Here is an 18792-nt window from a genome sequence, read left to right as displayed (position 1 = left end):
TGATTTTCCAAATAATGAACAGAGGAAATCAGCATCTCATAACAAAGAATAAATAGTCAGCATAGAATAAAGCTAGGTGAAGAAAATTCGCATTTTTTTTTATTTGCAATTTCATATGCAAAGCAGAGAGAAAACTTGGTTTTTTTTCGTTAGATACTCATTTTTCATGTAAAAGCAGACTCTTCTCTCGCATATTTTGATTATCATCTTGACACGAGGAAATTATTCATTGAGCATGTAAACTAAATACAAAGCCCTAAACACTTAATGACAAAGAGGCATTTATTAACAGATTATGAAGAACAAAGGGTCGAGGCAACATGTTTTTAGTGTAATAATCCTACCATTTAAGCGATGGTCTTACTCAAACTTAGCAAAACATTACAGATAGGAATACATACTACAGATACACATATTTATAAGAAATAAACTTTAGACAAGGCCAAATTTCAGAGGATTTAATGAGATTGCAAATATGAGCAGGCCACAACTTTGAAAAGAAACTACAAGAACCAAAACCAACTATAGTAAACTAAAAAAAGGGACAAGCAGGGAAGTCCTAACCTATACAATACACAGCTATGAGGACCACAACATATAGAGCAGTAACAAATTTAGCTAAAAAAATCAACTTTGATGTGATTCAAACAAAGGTTACAGATCATGGACATTGAGTACATCCTGAGCAAGCTAGAACAAGAACTCGACTCATGAACATGGTTCGAATTGGACTGGATTAGACTAAAATCAAAAGGATCATGTTCATGACACTCATAGACTACTTAAGATAAAAACATAATAAATGAGCAAACTTGAACCTAGAAACAAACAGATGACAAACTTAGCCTGATAACCGTCTGAATCAATGTCGAAACTAGATTAAGATACCCTTCCAGAATGGATAAATAACAAGTGAAGGCATCAAAATTTGATCTCGAACAGTAGTACCCAAACAGAAGCAAAGATTTCACAATCTCGCGGATATTAAGTCGGGATATAAGAGATGAAGAGGTTACCTTTCTGTAAGCAGCGAACAAGGGTCGAGACGAGCTGGAACGAAGGGGCTTCCACCACCACACGAGGTTCCGACGGGCCTTGTTAGAAGTGAGTAGAAAAAATGTATTGCTTATCTTTTACAGCTAGTAACTCTTCCTGTATATATATTTTTTGCCTGAGTACATATGTTTCTCAAACTCTATTCTCTTCTAGCTTTTTCTCCCCCTTTTTTCTCTTTTTTTCACTGAGGAGGAACACAAGCTTTTTATAGAGGAGGTATTGGGGTCGAATTGGGGGGTTTAGGGGGATGAAAAATTGGAAGAGGGCCAGGGCAGAAATGGGAATTACCATCCAATCTTCGATTCAAATTTTCCCAAGGGCCGAGGAACTGCTGCTTGTACAAGATTTCAACCGAAATCCCCTAAAATCCGGATGACAAGATCAATGGGCGGTTGTTGCAGAGCAGGGTGTGGGAGCTGATGTTTGTTGACGCGTGAGGGAGAAGAAAACACGTCCTGCTGCTGTCTGGTTCACACGGAGAAGAAGAGAAAAACGCAGGGGTGAGGCATTCGGCTACTGTTGATGTTGTATTGCTGCTGTATTTGGGATTGCTGTACATATATGTTTGGATTGCTGGGAATTGGGAATTAAAGATGGGCTGGGCATTGGGTATGAGAGAATGGGCTGGGTCGGGTTAAAGGGAAAAGGGAGTGGGCTGAGAGTTGATTTGGGCTGCTGGAAAATTTCTAGGTAGGCCCAAAAATTGATCATCTAAGATGGTTTAATAAAAGGCTAGATTTGACATTAAGATTTGGACAAATGAATTACAAACTTAGCCAACTTATCGACCAAATTGAGTTTATCTTGCGAAATCGGCTAAAATCTAAATGAGATGAATTTAAACAATATTAATTAACAAGCTTCTTAAATTTAACAAAATAAAATAATTAACCTAATCAAACTAATTAATTCAAAAACATACCTATAATTCAAACNTGCTTTTAGTGTGGCAAGGTTTCAACTTGGCGATCATAGACATTCATTGGCGGAAGAAAGTTTGGAAACATCAGTTTTATTTAGAGACTGGGTCAACGCCGAGAGGAGGAATTATAATTTGTCAAGGTTAAGTTCCAAACAAGAAGCTTGGATTAATGTGGTAATTGGATCTAGTGATGATGAATTAGAGTCACAAGAGTTTCTAGCAAGTTTGCCAACACTGGACGATGTTACCGTCGATATGATGCGACAATTAGAATTTAATTTTAAAGGAGAATACAAATATTAGATTACATCCAAAAACTAATTGAAACAGAACCCTTCCTAGAAGGTGGCTGCATAAATTAGTTACTCATCTAATATTTGTAACAAATATTAGTTTTACATATGAGAACTTATTGAAACAGAACCCTTCCTAGAAGGTGGCTGCGTAGATTAGTTACTCCACTAATATTTGTAAATTGTAACTTCTAAGTTCTAAGTTGCAATTGGATTTTATTGAATAAATTTGAAGGCTTTATTCAAGTGTTTTTTATATAACTATTGTCTTGCATTTTAATTTTAATTTTAAAATACTAACTTTAAAATACTTAATTTAGAAAATGAAATTTGACATTTGAAATTTCAAGTTAAATTCTTTTAAAATATTTAAAATACAAATTTGAACTTCTCAAATTTGAAATTTGAAACTTGAAACTTGAAATTTGAAATTTGAAAACTTAAGCATTTTTTATTAGCTAAAAATGTTATTGAAAACTAAATAAACTAAAAATGTTATTCAATAACATATAATTTCAATACAAATAAATAAACATATAAAAAAAAATAAAAAAATCTCACGTCCCGTCTTGCCAAACCCTGTCACATCCCGTATATATAGTGGGACGCGATGTGACAAATTTTTATCCCCCCAATCCCGATCCCCCCAAAATCCCGGTCAAGGCATCCCCTGTCCCGTCCCGTCCCCCAGTCCCCGCCCCCGTCCCTGTCCTAGCTACAACGACAACAGGAACCTTTATCCGAATTATGGGGATTGCAAGGATCAAATATTGGGTGCACAGATTATAGACCTGAGCTAGGGTTTAACAATGGGATTCATCCTGCTCAAAATGACTATGCCTTGGATGTAGTAACATATGCAACTGTGCCAGATACAAATATTGCAAATCCGACAATTAATGAAATGGGAGTAGCAAATATTGATTTTCAGCAACATATTAGTGAGTTGCAAGGATCAAATAATGGGAGCGCGGATTATACACCCGGGATAGAGCTTAACAATATGGGATTCATCATGCTCAACCGGCCAACAATATTGTCACAACATCACATGTGAGTACTCAAGGAAGTGAGTCAAGTGAGATGATGGATTGTGATGCTTATTTTGATTTCGATATTCTGGATTTTCTCTTTCTGAATTATGAACCTCCAAGTTTTGACCTACCCAATGAACGTGACAGTTTGTTTGATCAAGTTTACTCTGATGATATGGTCAGTACTGCTTCTATCTAAACTTTATTTATGTTGCTATGCTACTATTTATTTATCTACATTTGTCATGATGGTAGTTTTTTAGAAACAAAAATTGAATTTTAATCACGTAAGGTATACCTGTGGCTGTTATTCAAAAAAGTATATCAAAAAAATATGACGAAGGATAAATATGACCCTTTTCTAAGAGTAGAAGGACAAATATGACTCTTTTCCGTAAGTAAAATAAAGTACAATGACTTAATTACAACCTTATTAAGTATATGTCATTATAAGTGAAAGAACTTTCGTATTAATTTTTCTTTATGAGTTGATTATTTTTTCAAATACATGTAATTTACAATACAAGTACAAATATATTTGTATGATTACACACACTTACTAGAAAAAACATAATTAATTAAAAATATGATATTTACTTTAAATCAACTTTAAATAAAAAAAAATTATTATTATTATTAAAAATAAAAAACATGTGGCAATATCATTAATTTTTATTTGCCATTGAAATTAATGACATTTGACGATGGGATTCCAATGTGAAGAGAGTCAAAACTAAAACAAAAGTGTAACTGATAAATTTGAATATTTTTTTTCTGTCTGTATTAAACATGAATAGTGTGGGTTGTTTTAAATGTAACATTTTAAAGATTGAATTGCATTAATTTTGGTCTTATTTTCACCCAACCGTTCTCCATTTTTTGTTTAGTTTTCATTTTTTTTTGGTTTCCCACTTGATCCTGTGTTAAGAGTTATCATTGGAGCTCCGATTAAATACAAATTATACAATGCGGAGTCCATTCGAGGGTGATGCTCCTAATAGAATTTTCTCCATATCTACAAATATATATATATATCAGAATTTCAATTGAATAAAAAGGAAGAATATAGAATAAAATTAGAAAAAGTAATTTTAAATGTCCGAATATTGGTAAATGGACCAATGAATGGTAACAAGTAGAATAATTATAAATTCAGATTTTTTGAGGTTTTATATTATTTATTAGATATATGTTATTAAAAAATCACTAAGGTTGTGTTTGATATAAGAGAATAAAAAAAATATTTAACCTTTTTTTAATGACTTTAAAAATGTCATTCGTAATTAATAATACAATGTGAAAGATATGACAGAGAAATAATGATTTTATGATGTTTTTGAACATTTAATATACATAAGTACCGATTGAAATAATTAAAATGAAGAATTAAAATATTATTTAAAGAAAAATAACTCACTCCTATTAGATTCCTTAAAAAGTGACAGATGTCCTTTTTTCTTATAATTTATAATATTTTTAGAACATATTTTTAAGTAACTAAACACTGAAAAATGATTTTATCAAAAAAAATATTTTGTTTCATATTAAGTCCCTAAAAAGAAAAGAAAAAATAAAAATAAAAATAAAGAGACAAAACTATACTTTTGTCTTGACTCAAAAAACAAAAAAAATGGTCAACATAATTATTGATATTGTTACACTAATATGCATACTAACTTGGGGAGGATGCTATATATACATGTCTCAAAGAAAGAAACCAATCCAAATTAGAGCTTTTTCAACTGAAAAAGTACATTAGACATATAAAAATGGTCTTCGTTCTTTTTATTTCTTGAATCTCATCCTTTAAAGTAACGCTTTTTTTTTTTTTTAATTATTATTTTTACAGAACAAAATTTTCAATGATAGAGAATTCAATGGCCGATTTTTATCATAAAATGATAAATGAAGTTTCTGTGTTGTTGATTGATGATGATAAAAAATTTGTCAGTGAGATGATTTATTTACTCGAGTCTCACGAATATAAAGGTAAATATGCACTACTCCAAAAAATACATATAGAACTTAATTTTGTGTGATATGTTTTATTTTCATAATAGATTTTATTGATATGATACTTGTTATCTTATTTTTTATCTTATTTTGTATCAGTAGCCTTTTAGATCTCATTAATTTTTTAGATCTTGAATTTGTTTTTCTGATTGTCATAACACTGTTTCTTTACTTGTTTATATTTTTTTTACTAGTTACTAAATGACTTTTTGTAATTTATTTTATAATTGTTACACCCGATTAGTTTTTTCTGTAGACATCTATATAATTTTTAGTGAAGGTGGTAGTTTATATTAATTTTCTTATCATTTAATTTCAATTTTATCAGATATCCTTGAAGAGACATAATCTATACAGATCTTTTTATCTACTTAATCAACTTACATATATGTGTTTTACTCTTGATCTTTTTGTAGAAAAAGAGAAGAAAATGTTCTTTGTCAATTGATCTAGAGCAACAAAGAGTTGGAGGAGAAATCTATTAAGTTCTTCAGATACAAATTTTTATTAGGGCTTAGATCTTTAATTTTTATAAATTTGTTTATATTTTAGAGAAATAAATTATTCAGATAGTGAAGGCACACAATAAAAACAATGTGAAGAAAGGGAAAGAAAGAAACTGATGAGAGTCAATTATTATTATTATTATTGTTGTTGACTTTGACATAAAAACTTCTTGTCTTTGTTAGGATGTAGACAAAAAATACTTTCACTTTTAATTTTTTAAAATTATTAAGATATATTGAACTCAATAAGTAAAATTTAGAACGATAACTTAATTAAAACTTGTTTATGTTTTTTTTACTAGATGATAAATGATTTTTTTTTTTAGATTTTTTATAAGCTTGTCACATACTTGATTAGTTTTCTCTATAGAGATCTATATTATTTTTAACGGATATGGTAGTTTATATTAATTTTTTTGTCATTTCAATTTCATCTGATATCCTAGAGGAGGCATAATTTATATTGATCATTTTACCTACTTAATAAACTTAGATGTGTGTTTAACTCTTGATTTTTTTTTTTGTAGAAAAAGAGAAAAAAAATATTTTTTATTAATTGATCTAGAGCAACAAAGAGTGGAAGGAGAAAATCAATTAAATTCTTCAAATGTAAATTTTAATTAAGGCTTATATCTGTGATTTTTACAAATTTATTTATAATTTAAAGAAATAAATTATTTAGATAGTAACAGCAAAAGATTAGGACAATGAAAAGAAAGAGAAAGAAAGAAACAGATTAGAGTCAATCTAGCTATTACTATTATTGACTTTGGGATAAAAAGCTTTTTGTCTTTTATGGGATATAGACAAAAAAATATATATATAAAGAAGTTTTACTATTTTTCAATATACTATTGTTATTTCATTCTTTTAACTACATGTATCTAGAATTTTATTAGTTATTTTATAGTTAAATTTTCTTATGAGAAATAAATAAATTTTTGTATATAATTTATTTTCGTGTTCTTTTCATTGATCTTTAAAATGCATTGATACAGTTAGAACAGTTGATATGGCATCACAAGGAATGTCAATGCTCTCCAAAGGAAAGGAAAAAATTGATGTAATGATTATCAATATGAATTCAGCCGGCTTGCTTTCATTTCAGCTTTTGGATCAAGCTGTAGCCTTGGATATAGTTTCAATTTGTAAGTATTTAATTTTACTCTTCATTTATGACATTTAATATACTTATTAAAAAAGTTAATTATCAAATATGTCTTTAATTTATCATCTCTAAATAACCCTTAGCTAAATAGATTTTGTTGGTAATATGTCATCAGGAAGGATTAGCTATGAATTTTAATTTGTTATTTAGAGTCATAAATTATCTATTATGCTAACTCTTACTTTTAGTGATAAGATAATATCTGCTTTTGTAAGAATATATATTGTTATAATAGATAAAAACCAAATTAACCCTTACATAATGTTTACAATATAATTTAATTTTCATTGCTAGCTTTTTTAAAATAACAATGCAGGTATTTGTAATAAATACGATGTACGCTCAGCAAAGAAAGCTTTTGAAAGTGGTGCTTATTTTTACATGCAAAAGCCACTTCACCAAGGATTTGTAAAGTACTTGTGGCAACTTGTATTGCAAAAGAATATACAAGAGGGAAAGTCTATTGATGTCATTGACAACATTAATATTGTTGGAGATAATGAAGAACAACATGTAGAGGAAAATAATGTGCCTATTAATATAGATGAGCAAGACAATGATTTCCATGAGACCACAAATGATGTTGTATCTGATGAAAAGAGCAAATTGAGGAGAAAGAAAGGTAGAAAACTGACTAAAGAGGCAAAGAGTCAAAGCAGTGCTACTAAGGTTATTCTTCGACGAAAGACTCGCATCATATGGACTGTGGATCTTCATGACAAATTTCAAGAAGCTGTAAACAAACTCAATGATGGCAGTAAGTTTACTTCACAATTATTTATTACTTCATACTTATAGTCGTGGTCAACTTACTTGGAATTAATACTTGGGATATATGTTAAGTTAAAGTGAATTTTCATTGTTATGAATTGTTTTGTAGGATGTTTTCCAAGTGATATTCTTGAGGCGATGAACGTACCTGGTCTTACTAGGTATCAGGTAGCTAGTCACTTGCAGGTACATTTCTCAAATTTCCTTAAATTTTCTAAGTGGTGAATTTTGTATGTAATATTTGTGTGTATTTGGTAAAAGGAAAAATCAATAAGACGTTTTTATGGAAAAAAAAGTCATTTTTTTTCTTCTAACACCTTACAGAAATGTCGTAACAATACCTGGAAAGCTCCAAGGAAGAGAAAATCTACTTGTCATTCATCAGGTCAATTAGGAATGTCAAGTAGCCTTGGAATAATTGAGACGACATCTCATCTTAAAATGAATGTTACAAATCTACAACAAGAAGAAACCCCCCAAAGAAGCCCAGAAACTCCATTTCTATCAAACAATGGAGAGAGTTCAAGTTTGCAGGAGGTCGTCTATCACCCACAACATGATCAAGTTGATCCCCAGTACCTCAACCCATTCGATACCCCATTGTTATCTGAGTTATTGGGATTGCAAGGTGGATCAAATATTGATTATACACCCGGGCTAGGGTTTAACAATGGGATTCATCCTGCGCAAAATGACTATGCCTTGGATGTAGCAACAGTGCCAGATACAAATATTGCAAATTTGACAATTAATGAATTGGGAGTAGCAAATACTAATTTTCAACAACATATTGGTGAGTTCCAAGGTGGATCAACTATTGATTATACACCTGGGCTAGAGTTTAACAATGGGATTCATCATACTCAAAATGACTATGCCTTGGATGTAGCAACAGTGCCAGACACAAATATTGCAAATCCGACAATTGATGGATTGGGAGTAGCAAATAATGATTTTCAGCAACATATTGGTGAACAAAACATGGCTCAACATATTGTCACAACATCACATGTGAGTGATACTCAAGGAAATGAGTCAAGTGAGATGATGGATTGTGATGCTTATTTTGATTTCGATAATCTGGATTTCCTCTTTCAGAATAATGAACCTCCAAGTTTTGACCTACCCAATGAACATGACAGTTTGTTTGATCAAGTTTACTCTGATGATATGGTCAGTGCTTCTATCTTAACTTTACTTATGTACGTTGCAATGCTACTATTTATTTATCTATCTTTGTCATGATGGGAGTTCTTAAAAAACAAATTATTTTTTTGAAAAATGACTTTTTTATATTGTAGATTGATAGTAGTATTAGGGGTTGTAATTAGAATATTAATCTTGATATAAAATTTGATGTTATATTTATTATGTGTTTGGTTATTTATATTAACTGAATTCAATATAAGTTTTTAAATCAAAATATTTGTGTTATATATTTATATGCAGGCAACATCGAGTGCTCAATTTCCAGATATAACAAGTTTTCCTGATGATTCTTCAACATGATCCAATGCAGTCTGAGGCGTTTTATGGAGACAAAGGAAATTGCATCTTTCATTCTGTTTTTTAGACCATGTAGTACTCTATCTTTTTAATGTTTTATGTTCGTTTAGACTATGTAGCATCTTTTTTATGTTTTATAGTACTCTGGAAGGCAAAACTTAGTTAAATTTAAATCCTAAATATTTTGACTTATAGTCAAGATATACTAGTTTCAATAAATATTGCGTGTCAATATAACTAATGATTCAAGTCCAATAAATATGGATTTAATTGAAGGTTCAATTATATTGAACTAATCCATTCAATTGGGTTACAAATGACAAGTCCTATCCACTTTTCTAGAGGCATAATTTGGTGTCATTTGTCAAACGGAGAAGGGCTTAAAATGTCCCTGAACTGTTGAATTAGTATAAAACTATCAGTCATCTATCTTTTAGCCCACAAATATTCCTAACATCAACCTTTTGGCTCAAAAACACACTCAAAACTGTATTATGATGTCACTTAGGAGAAGTATAGGGAAGTGTGTGCATAAAGTAGTCGGATACTTTTTTGTTCTTTTTCGTGGCGCAGGTAGTTGAGACCTGACTCGTGAAATAAATCAGAGTCGGATCAATGACACTCTACCGATAAGTCATATCCCTTCTTGTCGCATTGGAAAATAGAAATTGACTAATTCTAAGTCGAAAGGTCTATTAGCTTCTATGCTCAACCAACATTATGAACTTGAATCTCGGTTAAAAAAAAGCAGTTCTGAAAGGACCCCGTTTAGCTAGCTCACTTCTCACCTCAATGCTACACTTCCATGGGTACAAACAAAGACACTTGAAAGACTAATCAGAGTTGACGAAGGCCTTAGCATCCTAGTTCTGTACACTATAAAAAAAGGTTTCCCCTAAGCCATCATCTAACAGGAATTCTAGTATTATAGGTCATTGGGCGGTCAAAAGGTTCCCACAAGTAAGTTAATCCATTACAACATTTGTTCCTTAAGTGAACAACCATTTTCTTTAATTTAATTCATATACATTTTTTATTAGTCGGACTTCACACACTATATAAACAAATAGTTATAGTGTACAATGAAAAGTGAAAATAAAAAACAATGTTGTCTAAAGATAATCAGTTATGTATAAAAAAGTCTACTCACTAATGCACTATGATGGAGAAGGCAAGCAAGAACCAATCTAAAATTCGAATAGCTTAACTAACCTCTTCATAGTCCATTCATTAAATTTGTGAAGGGCTAAAACAACTCCAAAGTTGAAATCATGCCATAGGTCTTCAATAGTGGTGATTTTCTGGTTGGCATTGTATGGGAATTACACCAGTGAAGACGATTTTACATCCCTTCAGTATTTCCTTCCGAACGACCTGTAACATGATTAAGTTATCAATCAACAACAATAATAATTGTAATTCCACAAGTGGGATTTGGTGAACATGTTGTGTACGCAGTCATAATCATAAGTAGTATGCACTTACTAAAAATGAGAGATATTAAAAATTTCATCATATCAATATTTCTTTGTCTAGCTGATCTACCATTTCCTAATGAAGGCTCCCCTCCCCAAAGAATCATCAACCTTCTTCTTTTTTTTCTTGATCTAAACAATGTAGTTCCAGTAGCATCTCTTTTAAGGGCGTTAAATACAAATGAATGAGATACTTCAAAAACATAGAGTTGATCTAGTTCTACAATGGGAATTAATTAAAATTTGAAGTACTAATATTTATTCAATTACTGTAAACTCAAATAAAAAAAGTCGTAACTCGAAATCATTTGTGAGCTCATTTAGAAACATTCAAACTGAAATATAAAACTTTACAAAATAGTACTATGTTCGAGTATTGAAGAATTTCCAAATTCATCAAAACTAACAATTGTTGGTAACAAAATAGTATATATTCCCTTCGCTTTTGCATGTCTAACTCAAACTTGTATTCATAGAGAATCTTTTAATTCCTGCTAGAATCATTTTCATCACCACCATAGTTCTTTTGAGGATCCATTTTTAAGTAATAATAGAATTAGTATAGGTTCTTTTGAAAAAGAAAAAAAAAAATTGTATCCTTCAATTTATTTGTCTTACTTTTTTTAGTTTGTTTTGAAACATTAAAAAATGTTTCTTTCTTTTTTGTCAATTTTAAATTTTAACTTTCCACCTAACATGTTTAAAATCACAAGATTAAAATATATATCTAATTTAGTTCAGACATTAAAAATAATTTTTACTTTTTTAAATGTTATGTCAAGTCAAAATAGGGATAAAAATTAAAAAGGATGAAGTATTATTTACAGAAAGAATATTTTTTTTCATTTAAAAAAAAAACAACTAACCTTGCATCTCAAAAAATAATTTTAAATATGCTAACAATTCTACTAAAAGAATAGACTTTAAAAATAAATAAATAATAACTAAAATTTGAGGCCCTCCTCTGCTTATGAAGCTTCAACTTTAGCTCGTCATTCGGGAAGGAGAGCAGGTCAATTCCTTTTAAGATGGAATCGAAAGGAATTACGTCCGAACAAGCACGTCATTCCATGAAGACCAGTCTCACCAGTGACATCAATGAACAAGTATATTCCAATTTCTCACTTTTCTCGATTTGGACGAATAATTTTTGTAATTATTGTTAGCGAATACAATACTTAGGATTTCGAGTAGTAATTGTCAGCCATAATCTGATATCTAATTGTATGTAATCGGCTAGTTTATGTGTTTAGTGATATCTCGAGTGATAGATATCTCTGTTCTAGATTCCGATGAATTATTGTTACGCAAAATGTTTCTGAAATTCGATTCCAAAGAAAAAAAATTATTTTATAATTAAAAAAATGAAACCCAAAAGCGAAAGCTAAAGAAAATTGAATAGAAAAAAAGACACCAAAAGGAAAATGACCAATTCATGAATTAATATCTAATAAATATTTTAATTTGACTTCCAATTTCAGAATTTCATGTAATGAAAAATTTGTCATGTCAATTAAAAATTTGCTACGGAATACATTTTCTTTGTCTGGGCTCAAAATTCACTTTGGTTTAGGAATTTTTTTTTTATTAAAATTGATTTAAGATTTTTCTTCAATTATTGTTACTTATATTGAATTATAAAATTAAAAATATTCCAAGTAAGGTGCCGATGAATAGCATAAAGTAGCAAGTATGCTGTATTATTTATTAAAACTCTTGATAATCTTGACATGTAATAAGGCAAACTTGCTTGTGATTTGAGGTAAATTTAACTTTAGTTTGTTCATGAACTAGGTATAATATACTTTGTGTATTTTTTTTTATATAGACGTTGATATTCAATTTTGATCCTCTATAGTGTTAATTAATTATTGTTTTTTTCAATTTCACAAAAATTGGAATAATTATTTTTATAAAATCCAAAAATACTTTCAAGTCATCTTTAGGTAATTTTTTCATTTTTTAATAAAATAAGTAAGGTATATATTTCTATATGTTTATAATATATAGATTATTATTTATGAATATTTAGAAAACTATTTCAAGAAATAGTGTTTTTAATAAAGTATATTAATTAGTAGTTCATTTCAAAAGTAATTAGTATGTCTTCGTAATCATCTTAATCTTGTTAAAGCTAAGATTCTTTAATTCTTTTCTTATCTAGAACTCTCGCTCTATCTTTTCCCATTTACAACACTTTGGTCTTATTCTTTTTTATGGGAAAAGGCTTACATATGTTATTGAACTTTGACAAAAGGTTTATTTACGTCATCAGTTAAAAGTTTGACTCATGTATATCATTACCGTTTCAAAAAAGGCTCATCCATGCCACTATTTGTTAATCCTTTGTTTCTTGTCTTTCGTGCTTTCTATTTCAGCTTTAGTAAACACTCATCCGTTCAGTTTTACTTGTCACTTATCCCTAAAATAATATTTTTTATTTCTCACTTTTGACATATCAAGAAAACACAATTATTTTTTTTCTATGTTTTACCCTCAGCATAAAATACTTATTTTTCAAATTATTTTTCAAGACAATACATATATCATTAATTATTTTTTTAATGGGTATTTCAGGTGAACCTGTGACAAGTAAAAATGAGGAGAGGGAGAGTATAAATCATGTCTGATTATTCTTATTTGTTGTTTTAAGATGGTATAAAAATTGTGCTTTTATTATTTTAGTCTTTATTTAGACTAGATGGTTCTCATTTCATTCCCAAATTAGCATATAATAATGGCATAATATATAAATATGTTGTAACTTCTCACTAATTTAAAGAACTAGAAAGAGTTAGAATTGGAAATAGTCATTTTAGAAAAGAATGAAAAATCTGAAAATTTGTTAAGTTATGTTAAGTTTGGGTTTTTGGTCAACTTCAAATGACCATAAATCCTATCTCAAGATGAGTTAGGTGTTCTTCTAGATACCGTAGGAAAGATCTTGGAATTATATTTTCAACGCCGCCGAGTTTGCGCGATTCTGAGTTTGTATGAGTGAGATATGCCCATTTGAAGTTGGGTTGTTCAAATAAGGAAAATCTAAATCGGATTTTGGAAGGGTATTTTGGTGTTTACCATACCCAATTAAATTAATTCATTTTTTGGTAATTACTTAGGGTCTAAACTAAACTTGGTCAGTTTACGCTTTCACAAAAGATTTAGGGTTTGAGAGAAGAGAAAAGAAGAGGAGAAAAGAGGAGAAGAAGCAAGGATTCGTCGATTTCGTGGAGAATTGCTTGTGGATTTCGCCAAGGGTTAATCCCTACGAGGTATGTGAGTCTTTCATAGCGTTGGGTTCGTTCACCCACGCGCCAAGCATATTTATTTCAGCGAAGTTTATTCTAGAAAGTTGAAAGTTGATGAATATTGAATGGTGTTCTTGAAATTGGCTTTCGTTCTTGAGTTAGGTTGAGATTGAGGAGTTCCTTGAGGATAAAATATTATTTCCTTGATTTGTTTGAGTTATATTCTTGTGTATACATACTGGGTATCTGAATCTAAAGGAAATTTGAGAAAAAGAACCGAGTTTAGGTGAATTGGCGTTAGAAAATAAAGAAGGAACAAGTCGGGCATAAACTGGGTACCAGGTCCGCGTCGCAGACCTGTTCCTCAGAAGTGTAATTTTTCCCTTCGCGTCATGGCGAGGACACAGACCTCTCTGCCTCAAAAAGTATTTTCGCGACCAAAATTTAAATACACCTCCGCGTCACGGACCCATCCTCATATAGTGATTTTTCTTTATCTTTTCTGATGTTTTGCTATCTAAAATCATTCCTAAACATCATGAGATCTTTCCTATCACAAACTTGAATCCATAATTCAATTCAAGGAAAGTTAAGAGTCAAGTCAAGAGAAGTGAACAGTCAAGTCAAAAGAAGTTAAGAGTCAAGTCAAGAGAAGTTAAGAGTTAAGTCAAGAGAAGTCAAGAGTCAAGTTAAGACAAGTTCATAAAGTTTTCCAAAAGTCTTTTACAAATGTTTTAACTTTGTTTTACGACTTGAGTTTTGAGTTGAGTAAAGAGTAAAGTTTGAAGTGCATTTCTTCAAAAGAGTACACCGGGACTATGTATTCCCAAAGAGTAAATGTTTTCACATTTAAACAAGAAAGGAAACTGAGATTTTCAAAAGAGCCTTTGAGCTAGTTTTCAATAAAGAGTAAGAGTAAAGTTCATTCTTCAAAGATTATTCGGGAACTAAGTTTTCCCAAGAGTTAAAATGTTTTCACATTTAAGTAAGAAAGGAAACTGAGATTTCCAAGAGAGCTTTTAAGCTAAGTTTTTGAATAATTATCTCAAACCAAAGAAAAAAGTTATGTTTTAAACATATGAGCTAGTATATTTTGGGAGTAGTATTGAGCACCGATATGGGGTAGAGTTCAGATAACTCACAACCCCCATAAACCATGTGGCCATCATGGGTAGTAAATGATCATACTTTTAGATGAATCCTTAGGTGTGCTTTTTAGCATAGACTAGTGAATCCACGTAGTTAAGAGGGTAAAGTATAAGACAGTTCTGGCAGTATGGGCAAGACGTTGTATCAATACTTAGGCTCATAGTTGTAATGCCCCGAGCCTACACCCTGGGCGGGACTGGCACTCGAAGACCATTGCTGGCCCCAAGTGAACCCTTGGCCTGACTTACTTAACTCAGCGAAAACTTAACTCAACAGAATAACTCCATGCAATGAAAGGTCATAAAACAACCTAACTGATAAAATCTGGCCAAAAAGGCAACTCATGTCTCAAAATAGAATATTTATATATATATACATAGATGAGAGACTCAATACTAACTGACTGACTGTCTATGAAGCCTCTATAACACTGAGATGGATGTTGGGACAGACCCCATAACATCTTAATAAAGAAAAACTAGGAAAAAAAATAACAGAGTCCTCCGGAATGCAAAGAGGCTCACCACTGACTCTGGAGTGCTCAGCTGGATCAACGGTGTGCTGGATGTTGATCTGGGTACCTGCGTCTGCATCATCATAATATGCAGGCCAACTGGCATTAGTACATTGAATGTACGAGTATGCGAGTTGGAAAGCTAAATAACTTAAGCTTGAAAGGAGTACAAAGGAACACTTACCTTGGCTCTGTTTGACTCATGAATAACTGAACTCAATATAAAGCAATAAGACACATGCAATATATAAAGCTTGTAAAACAGTGTAAACAACTTAGTTCGTTAATGATAAAGCAATAACAAACTCAACTTTACTTATATAAAAATAATATAACTTTAGTGGGAGATTCTTTAACCGACAACCACCACTATGAGCCCTAGTGATGATACAACGTTTTACCTCACGTTGCCCAAGGACCATCCTATACCTTGCCATGATATATGACCTTACTTAACTTAGTGGATCCACTAGCTTAACTTACGTGGTCATCTAAAAAGTATGACCCGTTAAATCCCATGTTTGGCTACATGGTTCTTATGGAGAGTTGAGTTAATATGAACTCGCGTCCCCAATTCGGTGCTCAACACTACTCCCAAAATATACTTTACCTCATAAGTGTTTTAAACACATTTTTCTTTAGTGTGAGATAATTACTCAAAGCTTAGCCCAAAGGCTCTCTTGGAAAACATAGTTCCTTTCTTACTTAAATGTAAAAACATTCATAAACTTCTTTGGGAATACTTAGTTCCCTAATAACTTTGAGAAATAAACTCAACTCTATACTTTGCTTGGAACTTGAGCCTTAAAACGAAGTTAAAACGTTCAATAAAGAATCTTGAAAAACTTTAAAAACTTGCTTTGACTTGCTTCTTAACTTTACTTGACTTTGATCCTAACTTTTCCTTGAATTGTATTATGGATTCAAGGTTCATGATTTGTGATAAGAAAGGTTTCTTGATGTTTATGAATAGTTTCGATTAGCTAAACTTGAGAAAATTTACGAAAACATCGTCTTGGAACAAGTTCGCGACGCGGAGATGTTCCTAAATAAATGCTGGCGAAATTGATTTTGAAATAGTGGAGTCTGCGTCCTGTCCGCGACGCGAAGCAGATTTTTGTTCACAGGGGGAACAAGTCCGCGACTCGGACTTGTTTCATGTAAGTTGCCCGACTTTTCTCCTTCAATTTTCCAACTCTAAACCCTCTTAACTTCAAAGGTTTTTTTCCCTAAACACTTGGGATCATTAAAACCCTTAATATACAATAGATTCAACTCGGAATTCCATCCGGAAACATATACCAAATCAACAAGAAACTTCAACACAACCACAAGAATTTAACAAACACAACCAATCTTTTTCTCGGAATTAAAACAAGTTTGGCGTGTGGGGGAATGAACCAACCCAACACTATGATCTTACATACCTTAATAGGGATCACCCCCGACGAAAACCACGATGCTCTCGACGAACCTTGCTTCATTTTCTCTTTCTCCTCTTCTTTCTCTCTTCACTCACAAACCCTCACTCTCACTTTTTAAAGGGAAAACTGATTTAAAATCAGTCTAAACCCTTAATATAACCAAAATAAATGGTTAGGGAAAAGACCAAAATACCCTTGCAAAAATTCGGATTAACTTCCCTGTGCCAATAGCCCAACTTCCAAAGGGCATAACTCACTCATACAAACTCGAAATCGAGCAATCTCGACGGCGTTGGAAATATAATTCCAAGGGCTTTCCAAACATAACTGGAAATACACCTAACTCATCCTGACCTAGGAGTTATGACTGTGTGAAGTTGACCAAAAACTTATTTTTTTCCATAACTAAATTTCCAGATTTTTGAATTCTTTCCAAAAATGACTATTTCCAATTTCAAGCTTCTTCATAGTTATTTCAAATTGCAAGATGTTACAATATCTCCTCCTTGGGAACATTCGTCCTCGAATGAGATTACTCTTACTAGGCTAAGGGTGTAACATCAAACGCAAACACCAAACAAGCAACCATGCAAACAACAACAACAACATGCTCACTATAATTTAAAAAACACTAAGAAGGAAATTAGTACCTTGATCTGCATTTCCTCCAGATTCAAAGAGATGTGGATATCTTTTCTTCATGTCCTCTTCGGCTTCCCAAGTAGCTTCTTCAACAAGTTGGTTCCTCCAAAGGACCTTGACTGATACTACCTCTTTTGTTCTCAACCTACGAACTTGACGATCTAAAATCTGAACAGGAATCTCCTCATAAGATAAGTTATCCTTGATTCTAATACTTTCAGTTGGTAGGATCAATGAAGGATCGCCTATGCACTTATTCAACATGGAGATGTGAAATACTGGATGAACCGTTGCTAATTCCTGTGGTAGCTCCAACTCATAAGCAACATTGCCATTCCTCTTGGCTATACGGTAAGGTCCAATATACCGGGGACTAAGCTTCCCCTTCTTACCAAACCTCATAACCCCCTTCATGGGTGAAACTTTCAACTATACCCAATCATCTACTTCAAACTTTAATGTCCTTCTCCTAACATCAGTGTAGGATTTTTGACAACTCTGAGCCGTTTTCAACCTTTCTTGAATCACTTTCACCTTCTCCATAGCTTGGTGAACTAAATCTGGTCCTATCAACCCTGCTTCACCAACTTCAAACCATCCAATAGGAGATCTACATCTTCTCCCATAAAGAGCTTTATATGGAGCCATCTGGATGCTAGAGTGATAACTATTGTTGTAGGCGAACTTAATGAGAGGTAGGTGATCATCCCAATTACCTTTGAAATCGATCACATAAGCCCGTAACATATCTTCTAAAGTCTGAATAGTGCGCTCTGCTTGCCCATCAGTCTGAGGATGAAAGGCAGTACTTAAGTTCACCTTTGAACCCAAGCCTTTCTGAAAAGATTTCCAGAATTGTGCAGTAAACTGTGCACCTCTATCTGAAATAATGGAGACTGGGACTCCATGAAGTCTCACCACCTCTTGAATATATAACCTGGCATAATCTTCTGCTGAATGAGTAGTCTTTACCAACAAAAAGTGGGCTGATTTTGTCATTTGTCGACAATCACCCAAATAGAATCATGTTGTCTGCGAGACCTTGGCAACCCTATGATGAAATCCATATTG

The 18792-nt window shown here is 31.9% G+C and overlaps 1 protein-coding gene across 1 annotated transcript in view; it reads left to right on the top strand.

Moving 5' to 3' along the window:
- LOC125877895 (uncharacterized) overlaps positions 1-13206 on the top strand; it is a gene marked incomplete at its 3' end in the record, with an annotated part of 211228 nt that extends 198022 nt beyond the window's left edge. Inside the window, exon 12 of the mRNA XM_049559186.1 lies at positions 13203-13206. Coding sequence (XP_049415143.1) covers positions 13203-13206 — 4 coding nt within the window. The remainder of the gene's footprint in view (positions 1-13202) is intronic.
- Positions 13207-18792: the final 5586 nt, after the last annotated feature.

Source organism: Solanum stenotomum, chromosome 9 (assembly GCF_019186545.1).
Source record: "Solanum stenotomum isolate F172 chromosome 9, ASM1918654v1, whole genome shotgun sequence".
NCBI lineage: Eukaryota > Viridiplantae > Streptophyta > Magnoliopsida > Solanales > Solanaceae > Solanum > Solanum stenotomum.
Note: the sequence above shows the minus strand (reverse complement) of the source record. Positions and strands in the feature narration are given on the sequence as shown.